Here is a 10528-nt window from a genome sequence, read left to right on the forward strand (position 1 = left end):
GTGGTGTACTTCGTATTTCTCTGCGACATCGAAAGCTAGCTTTCGGACATCATTGATCGTGAACCCGAAAATTCTCTCCTCGAAAAGAAGAATGTGTTCCGCGATAACAGAAAAGGTTACCTGCCTATCGAAGGATTTCACTGTATTTGATAACGTGTTTTTACTATCAGCATGTCTCTTTATTGTTGCCTTTGGGACATCATATACACCGGGGCACTCATTGAGTCCATAATCACCGTTATTGTATGCTGCAACGGCCATCTGCAAATTTTCCTCACTCCATTGACCGTAAGGGCCCCTTTTAGCCATCTTGGGAAACTAAACAGACATAAATGTTTTAACACATACACGAATTTAGTCAAACTTGCCAAAAACGGTTCCTCTGTGAAACATAATCCTGTTCAAAACGAAAAAAAAAATATTACAGCCGAATTATATAGACTTAAAATATTAGCTTATCTAAAATGTTACCATTAATGTTGCCTAAATTGGACCAGTCCAATTTAGGAGTCACTGATCGGTCCAACTTTCGCAACTGGTCGCCGTAAGTGAAAAAATGGCGTTAAAAGAATAAAGGAATTTCATGAATAATTTTACACTGTGCTATTTGTAGCTAATGAAATACACTTTTAAAATATATTACAGCAACTTTACTTACGTTCTCTTATTCGCTACAGTAGCTTATGTTCCGTAGTGCAATAATAACAACACAACTATGGAAACACTGGGCTCTATAGATTATCAGTAGAGCCAACTTGAGTGTTTCAAATGTTCCTACGTGGTGAGAAACAAGGGTGGTCCAATTTAGGCAACGGTCCAATTTCGGTGACTTTCCCTATTTTCCGCACTTGCTGTTAGAATTCGCTTCCAGAGCAGCTACGTCGACTATGGAATCACTCCATTTTCAGACCGAAATTTTAAACTATGTAATAATGCAGCTCCGATAAAAGTAAAAAAAAAATAAAAAAATTAAAAATACTAGAATCCGGCTTTGGACCTGTTTTTTGACAAATAGTTTTATTAAAACCTGCCCATCATGTTTAAATTCATTTAACAGTCAGTACTATAAAGTTTTCCTTTTTCTTTGTGAACTTTAGTTTAGGTACGCCATTCGCCTTTGATGACAGCATCGTGTTTACACATTTCCGTTCCATGTGACTTCCGTCGCATTCACGAAATTACTTCTACCAAATGCAGAGAGCTAATATTTTACACATCAAAAAATTCAAATGTCACATGCACGCTACACAAAAAGTAAAATTTGGCAGCAGCCAATGGACAAAACGGACTGAGCTATTTGTGTACCTGCTTGTGAAGGTCATTTACTAGAAAATAACGCCAACTTTGCAAGTCTGTACGGTATCATATTAAAAATAGAGGCAGATAATTTCAGTAGTCATATGCTTCCTTGATATCCTTGAAAAGTTATTATTTTGATTTTTATTGCTTGAGGGCTCTTAAATGTCCTTTAATTTTCTTTGGATGTTGTAAAACTCCTTATTAAACATTTTAATAATTCAGTCGCCTAAATACCCACGGTGGATTTGTTTTTGTATTTTGTTTTTTATTATTGTTATTCTGGCAACAAGCAATATCATGCAATTTGCGAATGTTTCAGAAATTTTGAAAGCTCTGCGTCTAAACTACTATATGAGCCTGTGTTTTTTTTTCCTTGTCAGTGGTTATTTAAAGAATATTCATAAGTTAATTTCATATGAAAACGAAAAATGGACACGTAGTTTCTCGCCTGTGGCAAGATCTACATGGATGGAACGTGTCAGACACTCACAGCAGCCGGCTGTCCTACCCGTGGGACAGGCCTGTCGTTCCGGCCAGCCTGGAGAGTGCGTGAGGTGAGAGGAGATGAGGTATGGAGTGCTGTGGGAAACGAGAAGACCACCGAGAAAATCCACAGGTTACAGTAATGTCCGCCACGCTTCCTAGTTGCGAAAAATCCCGGGTACAACACCGTCGGGAATCGAAACCGGAACGTCTTGGTGGAAGGCGAGTGTTCTAACCACTCAACCACCGTGCCTCCTTTAATTTCAGGTAATATGTGACAACTTATTATGAACTAGCTTATAAACCCGCGCTTCGCTTCGGAAGTCTACAGGCAGAACACGCTCGCACTACTCATTAGGCCATATACGTTCCCTACCTCGTGAGTACGCCACTGCCATGTCTCTTCTATAAAGAGATAAAACTGAATCTAATTTTGAAAATCAAATCATGAAAAATAAATCATTAACACTAAGATAAATGAGCAAAAATATAACTCAAGGACATTTTCTTAGGAGCCTTTAAAATCACATTCATTTAACCAAAAGTGTGCCATATGATGGCGAAGAATATTATTACTTCAGAAAATACAATATTTTATTTCGATCCGGAAGCGAATGAGACATCAACTTTGCTGTATTCGTTGCTATGGAAAAGAAGGAAACATCAACAATCCAAAGTCGTTGCCGTCATCATAAAAAAAAAAGTGTTCCAAAATTTTTAAATAAAATAATTATGAAATTATAATAATCCAAAAAGAACTGTAATCAATTTCGTAAATAATCTCTTCGAGGTGAAAACAGATCCCCCCTGGAGATCCAACTAACAAATGTCACGGCTTCAGGCCTCGGCGTCCCCACGCTACATGAACTGCGGGCAGACGTACAGACAAACAAACTCTTTTATTAATATAGATTACGAGGTCTAACGAAATTTATTACTGTTCATGTTTATCCTAAGTAATTATAATTCTTATAAAGCTCTTTAAAAACTCCTTATTTTGTGCGCATATCTAAAGGTACGAACTATGTATTTGAGAAGGGTGATGGTGGGGGTGTGCAGGTGTCGTGTGGCCGGCGGAGGGCATGTACGGCGTCCTGCGAGCAATCAGCCCCTTCGTGCCCATGACGCTGCCCGTGCACAGCATGCGCGCCGTCATGCTGCGCGGGTGGGGCATGGAGCACTTCGACGTGTACGCCGGCTTCCTGGGCAGCTCCGCCTGGATCCTGGTGCTGGCCGCCGCCTGCGCGCTCATATTCAGGGTGCACAAGCTGTGATTCAACCCCTTCGACCCTGCAGCCCCTATTCCTTCGGAGGAGATGCTAAACGTAGCGCGAAATACCTCCATCTGCGCACGCGCACGAGGCGCGACGCTTACCTGCAGCTTGCGCCACTCTGCTGTTAGGTCTTACACATCCAGCCATGCGTGCCTGTATACTGCCGATGGTCGGCTCCGTGTGTGCAAGACACCGAAAACATTGGGTGAAGTGTAATGTTTCCATTGTGGGAATTGTTTTGAAACATTTTATAAATGACTACGTAAAACTATGGAGATTCTAATTCATAATCATTGACCATCATCAAGTGTGGTCTAGCAACGACTTCATGATGTGTTGAGTGTTTATGGCGATGGGGAAGTAAAAAAGTGACAAATTATATCACAGCATGCCATCTCACAATTCCTATCAACATGATCCAGCCAGGTATGAAGGTTTGCCTTGGTAGGCCTACTCATACTGGCTACCACCACACACATTTTTTTTCTGCGTGCATTAGCTGTGACGAATCCTACTTCCCCAACCCACCTCTTACTTCTTCACCACCTAACAATCCACACCCCTTATGAAAACCCTTTTGATGAGATTAGACAGTAAATGCAATGTGAAATACACCACTGTGGCATACTTCTTCCCCTATTTGCTTCTTTCATCTCGTTTGCTATCACTTTTTCTCGTGCCAATCCTGTCGATAAGATAGTAAGTTCATCTTGAAATACACAAGCTACAACGAACCTCTTCCCGTACCACCTTCTTCCGCCCCTTTTTCTTCCACCCCTTTTACTTCCACCCCTTTTTCTTCCACCCCTTTTTCTTCCACCTCTATGATATCTCCTATTCTCGCAACAACCCTGCGGTAGAGCCAGTAAATGCAACATGAAATACTCAAGCTGTGATGAACACTTTTCAGTACTTACCCTTTTCTTCCATCCTATTTGCTATCGCCAATCTTCACGCCACCCCTGCGAAGGTGACAGTAAATGCGGCCTGTAACACAAACTATGACAATCCCTTTCGCTGCTTGCCTCTTCCACGCCTTTTATGTTCCCTATTCTTCATGCTATCCCTACAGTAATTGCTGCGCCAAATACAAAATGTGACAAACACCTACCCCCACCTTCCACTTCTGCCCATTTGTTATTTTAATTTCTCATGGCATCCCTGCGGTTTCGCCAGTAATTGCGCGAAATACAAAATATGAGACAAAACCTCCCCCTACCTTCCATTTCTACACATTTTGCTATTTTCATTCTTCACACCATCCCTGCAGAGGAGACAGTAAATTAAACTGAAATACAAAAGTTGTGACCATCACCATCTTCGTACATACCCTCCCATTTAACTAATATTGTTCTCTATACCCTCCTTTTCTCCTCCCAGCTGTATTCTCTACTCGCACCACCTCTTTGAGGAGATGGTGAATGTAGCACAAAATACCTAGACCTGCACTCATGTTTTTTGGGTATGAACACAAGAAGCAATGCCTGCATTCGCAACATGTGCAAATCTGTCTCTATAACTTTACACTTCCAGCAAGTTGACACCTTAATATAATTAGGTAATGTCTGTGTCATTTAACTTGTCTCATATTCGACAGATTTTTAACAGTTGTACCACTGGTCTATGTATCCTTCTATCATTGTTCTGTTAATGGTGTCTGTGAATAGCTTCAGGTGGTTGTCAGTGTTTGTGAACGAACATTATGAATTGTTTTGGTTACGAAATTTGGGAAATGGGTGCCACTATTACTACTTTTGAAAACAGTCAAATTTGAGATAAGTCACTTGGCACAGACTTTATATAGGATTGTTTTGTGCACCCGTTGTTGGAAAATACAAGAAAGTTAAGACTAAATATCACTTCGCACTTTAGCCACCATGGTTATGTTTTTACTGCAAAAAATAATACTGTCGCTTCACATGTGTTTGATAATGCAAATCCAGTGTAGAGTCACAGCAATATTTATGAGTCAAAACCTATCTTACATTGTAAGGTGAGGCCCATGAACACATAATGCCCAGTTTCAACAAAGACAATTCCGAGTGTGGGATGAAGATCGTCCTGCAAAACCACTGGATGAACTCCAACTGTTGTCGGATGTTACTATTATTAATCCTGTTTAAGGAAACTTTTAACTATGGTAAAGTTTGTGACTGTCGAAATGAGTAGCCAACTGCTCTAAAATAATCACCATTGTTCAATTCTTTTTACGGCTCGTCTTCACCTATACCTTTTGGTGACTGCATTTTCAATTTATAATTTTTATCTAGAACAATTTCTACGAAATTGTCGCTATATAAGGATATCATTTAGTGGTATATTTTGAATTTTGTATTAATATATGTATACAGAATGATTCACGTCGAGTTACCACCACTCACTTAGCTTATCCATTTAATCATTTGGAGCATAAATGTGGGACTTATTTTACAGATTAATCAAAAACATTAGAAAAATGAATGAAATACTAACCTATTCAGATGTAAAAAAAATGATTATTACTAGACTGTAAGGTTTACAGTTGAGCAACACAATGGCATGTAATAAATTTACAACAGGTTCTCAAAAATGTTTCTATCTGTTTCGGTACACTTGGCCGCATGCTTATGAACCGCACGGGTTGCTCTGCATGGCTGCATATGGCTTTCTTTTATAACTGGACTTATTGCATGATACGAACAATTAGTTCCTTTTATAAATCGTGCAGTCATTTTACAAATCATGTCTTTCGTCCATCCTCATACGCAATATGAGGTACATTGCAAGGTATCATGACATATTTTGCTCCAAATGATGTAAGGAATAAGCCCTGTGAGTGGTGGTACCTAGCCCCTCATGAATCATTCTGTATACAGAACAATTATTTGAGATTTATTTCTAAGAAATTTTTAAAACGTGTTTTTTTCCAAGATCAATTTACAATACTTAAAATACATAATATAATGTGGATGGTACTTTACCGGTTAAACGACTGACAATCGACTCATTTCTGCTCAATGTATCACCACAAGCCCCAAAAAGGCCGCAAACGACTCATTCTTACACAGAAATCTGCATCGGTGATTATCCAATGATCCATAAAACTGTTCGGAAGGGCAAAAAATTTAATGCCATTCTGTAAGATGCACTTTACTTGGATTCTTTAGGCTGCACAATCCTTAAAAAGGTATTCGGAAACCACCTTAATTCGACCTTCTCTGTTTTACAAGAAAAAAAACCTGTTGAAACTAAGAAAATTGAGGAAGTAAAATTATTTAATTATATAATAATTTATTTAACTTAATTTTTATTAGAGAAAAGATGTAGTCCTTGTTCAACTTACCTGGTCTCCTAAAATTAAATAACATTTAGGGCCTGTATTACCAACTCTGGATAAAAGCCGTGAATAGCTATACACTGAATAAGCTATTCGCTGAATATCTTCGTCCTCGTGTATTACAATCACCGAATAGTGGCCAAATAGCTATTCGCAATTTATCTGATGATTTCGACACCTCTAGTGTATTTTTTTAAGCGTTGGTATTAAAAACCCTGCTAAGATAGTGAAAAATAATGTTGTAGTGTTGCCAGTTTTGGTTATTCTGACGATCTTTTGTTTTCTTTACTTTTCTGCTATCATATTCACTATATTATTCAACACATATTTGCGCTTTGTGAGGCTAGATATGGCTGAATTAAAAGTAGCGAAACGTGTGCGCTCCTCTAATTACAGTAAACAAGAATGCATGAAGTTAGTTCAATTCGTGCGCACGTTCGAAAATATAATTGAAAACAAGAAGACAGATTTTGTTCCAAATCACGTATTTTTATTAACCTGCCAGGCAACATAAAACACTGCTTAACGTATTTTTAAGTGACCTTTTTTTACATTTACATTACAGTTTAAAATAGACAAACAATCCTTGTCCTAAATTTGTTTTGCATCACAGATTTGCAGTTCGGATTAGGGCAATATTTTAACCCTAAAGGATTATTTTCGAATGAAGTATAAGGCCTTGTCACAAGTCGCCCAAAGAGTACTCTCTCGCCCACTCTTGACGTCACAGAGGGTACTTTCTCCAGTCCCAACTGAGAGTATACAATCCTGAGAGGGAGAGTGGCCAGTGAGAGTGCATACACTCTTGAATTGTGACACGGTCTTAACAAATGGCCAAAAAATAAACACCCCCCCCCCCCCCAAACCAACCACCACCAAAAAAAAAAACATTGAACACACTAAACAATAAGGAAAATTTTGGTTAGGTTTGATCTGTAAATTTTATGACAAAGAAAATTAAAGGTAAATAAACTAATGCATAGTTTACCTATTGGTATTAAACGCAATATTGCCATTAATTTCTTCAAGCAACCGAAGTGCTGAATGTCTGGAGATTCTGAATCGCATAACAAATTCATCGTCGCTCCACTCTTCATAGTTATCTGGACGGTATCTAATTGTTTTCGCCATTCTTGTTCTAGAAAGCAAAATCTCCAAAAACTCATCATCAGAATCACTATCAACAATCATCTGTCTCCTTCCAGCCGTATTTGATTTCAGTAGCACAGCTGATCGGCCCGATGCCTTCGAAGTGCTTATTCGCTGAATAAGGCCTTATTGGCTCGTCCGACCACCGAATAGTTCATTCAGCGAATAGGCGCCCGAATATAACTATTTAAAGGTCGTAATACGTTCGTGGATGCTATTCAATAAATAAATTTTATTCAGAGCATTATCCGGAGGTGGTAATACAGGCCCTTAATCTTTTAAATAAAATGTAGTGCAGTAATGCTCAAAATACAAGCGTTTTACAGCTAATATGAAAGTATTTTTTTAATTAAAAAATTTATTTTTACAGACATTCCAAAAAAAGTAGAAATTTCTGAGTATATTTAAATATCTACTAGTTTTATAATTTGAATAAAATAAAAAACAATATGTACAAGCTGGTTTCATAAGTTGTAATCATTTTCTTACAATTTATAAGTCTAAGGACCAGTTTCACCACAGCTAGATTAAACTTTAGGTAACTAAGCTTCGCTTAAAGTTACCACATGATTTTAAGCTTTCCTTCAAGGTTTTCATTTCACCAGACATGTCTCGTTTACCACTAAACTCATGTAGTCACACATAGCTTAACTTTATTGAAGTTCTTTAGAAACAAAATTACAAGGCTGTGGTGATATAGGTACTTGTTTTTTTTTTTCGTTTTGAGGTCATATTAAGTTATTTTGTAAACAAATAAAGTTCACAAACAAAATAAATATTTTAATTTCTAAACTTCACTATATCATTTGTAAAAATGTATGTATATAAAACTTAAGTTTTTTAAGTATATGTATTTTGATAGTGGTTGACTAATGACATGAGGATCTTTCGCAAATACAGTCAAGTATATTCCTGTATTCGTGTATTATTTATTAATAAATATCTAAAATAAAAATTACAAGACCTTTCTATTTTTCTAACAATTTTAGTCTTGTTTTATTTATTGGGCAAATATTTAATTTTATAATTAATTTTTTTTAGTTAAGTTATTTGTATTAGAAGAAATATTAGGCCACGCTATAAGACAATTATTAAAATGTCTTTACGATGTTCTTGATTGAATGTGCATGTAAAATTTAGATGCGATTTATACAGTGTTATATGAAATATAGTTGTATCATTTTACTAGCTTTCTAGTTTTCTTGCTTAGGTTAAAATGTAAAATCATTTTTTTCAACTAAATATGAAGCTCTTTTTTCGTAATAATTAAATATGTTAAAGGGATTTAAGAAATACGCTACTCACGAAAAAGCCCAAGAATTTTGCATTAACCTTTGTGGAATAAATAGAAAGGGTCACTGTAATAGTAATAAATTATTGTTAAAATTAGTCCCATTCATAGTTTACTCAAAAAATATATTATTTTTTACCAGTAATGAGAGTAAATTCAAAATTATTTATGTGTATTGTTTTCGTCACAATAACCTCGGGTAAGAAGTTAAACGTCCGAACTTGGTTTTTTAAATTTAATCTCTAGTTATCTATCTTAAACTCCCGTTACTATATGATGAATTTATATCCGTTATTAAACTTTACTTAAGCGTTTTTAACCTCATCTTAAAATCTAAATATTTCGTGGCCAAATTGGCCCTTAGCCATAGAATTAAGTTAAACAATTTAAGACTGATTGTTGAACAGTAATAGATACATAAAATTCTAAGATTTTTCGTACTGTAATTCTTGTATATTATTTCTAACAATTTTTATTCAAGTATCCTAAAATAATGTGGTTCTTAAGAAGAATGTAAAGTATGTTTTATATTGTATGTGTCTTGCTTATACTTTTCATGTAATCATGTGTAACATTTTGGTGATTACATAATTTTTCACTGACTTCTATCTTTGAATTAAGCTTTTCCTTTATCCTTCAAACTAAACATTTTTTTTCTACTGGCAGTAGACTCAACTCACCATTTAAGATTATTTACAGCCAGTTTTGCAGATAATTTAATAATATTAATTAATATGTAAATTGTATATGTTGTGGGTCAGAAAAGAACAAAACATTTTCGGTGGATTAAAAAAAAAAAACCTTTATACGACTTAATATATAAAGTGCTTCCCAAGACTTGCATGTGCCTTATAAGTTCAAGCTGAATATAAAATTAATGCAAATAATAGAATTTTATTTAAAATGTAACACCGCATACATAATTATCAGTTGAAGAATTTTTTACAATCAATGCAAAAATAATCGCTAAATGATTTGTTTGAAATAACTGGAGGTAACAACTCTTTTCTTTATGCATTCGTATTGAGGACTGCCATTCCGAAAGTTATCTTGTACATGCCAAGTGACTCGTGGGGGGAAAAAAAATCTGTACAAACATAATTTTTTTATGTTTTACATTTACAGTATAGCCGAACAACTTCTCTGTGTGAAAAACATATAACATACTGTTACGAACGTGAGCAGGGCCACGACGCGTGCAGGTTCAGAGTTGGCTGGAGGCTCCACATGGCCAGTGACGTCACGATGCCGCTGTAACGTGAGACGTGCCGCGCGCGCCTGGTAGATTACAAGGATCGTCGCTTCCCCCTTCCTTACCCGCGCTCACCGCGCGGCGCCGTTAACATGACACCTGACACCTGGCAGCTGCCGCGCGAGCTCCCGACGTCTTTCTCGATAAATCTGCTGTCGGGTCGGCGCGGAATGACACGACTGACCCCAGCCGCGCTCGTGAATTCTAGAAGGTTGCCTGGGCCTATATAAGCTCAGGACGCCGGCCAGTGAGGAGTTAGTGAGGAGTCGGGAGTTTTCCCGCGGCGGAGTTTCCGGGGCGATATTGCCGCGGGGGCGGCGGAGCGGCGAAGTCCCTGGACGAAGGTACCAGGGTGGATAGTTCAGTTCCGGGCGATAGTGTCGCGGGTGCGGCGGAGTTCCTGGGCTAGCGAGTTTCTCGGCGGGAGTGCCGCGAGTGCAGCGAGAGTCCCGAGCAAAGTCCCG

General features: G+C 37.5%; 1 protein-coding gene across 1 annotated transcript in view; it reads left to right on the forward strand.

The window, feature by feature from the left end:
• LOC134527626 (ABC transporter G family member 20-like) overlaps positions 1–9414 on the forward strand; it is a 140416-nt gene extending 131002 nt beyond the window's left edge. Inside the window, exon 16 of the mRNA XM_063360472.1 lies at positions 2842–9414. Coding sequence (XP_063216542.1) covers positions 2842–3056 — 215 coding nt within the window. The 3' untranslated portion in view covers positions 3057–9414. The remainder of the gene's footprint in view (positions 1–2841) is intronic.
• The last annotated feature ends 1114 nt before the right edge of the window (positions 9415–10528 follow it).

This window comes from Bacillus rossius, chromosome 1, assembly GCF_032445375.1.
Source record: "Bacillus rossius redtenbacheri isolate Brsri chromosome 1, Brsri_v3, whole genome shotgun sequence".
Taxonomy (NCBI): domain Eukaryota; kingdom Metazoa; phylum Arthropoda; class Insecta; order Phasmatodea; family Bacillidae; genus Bacillus; species Bacillus rossius.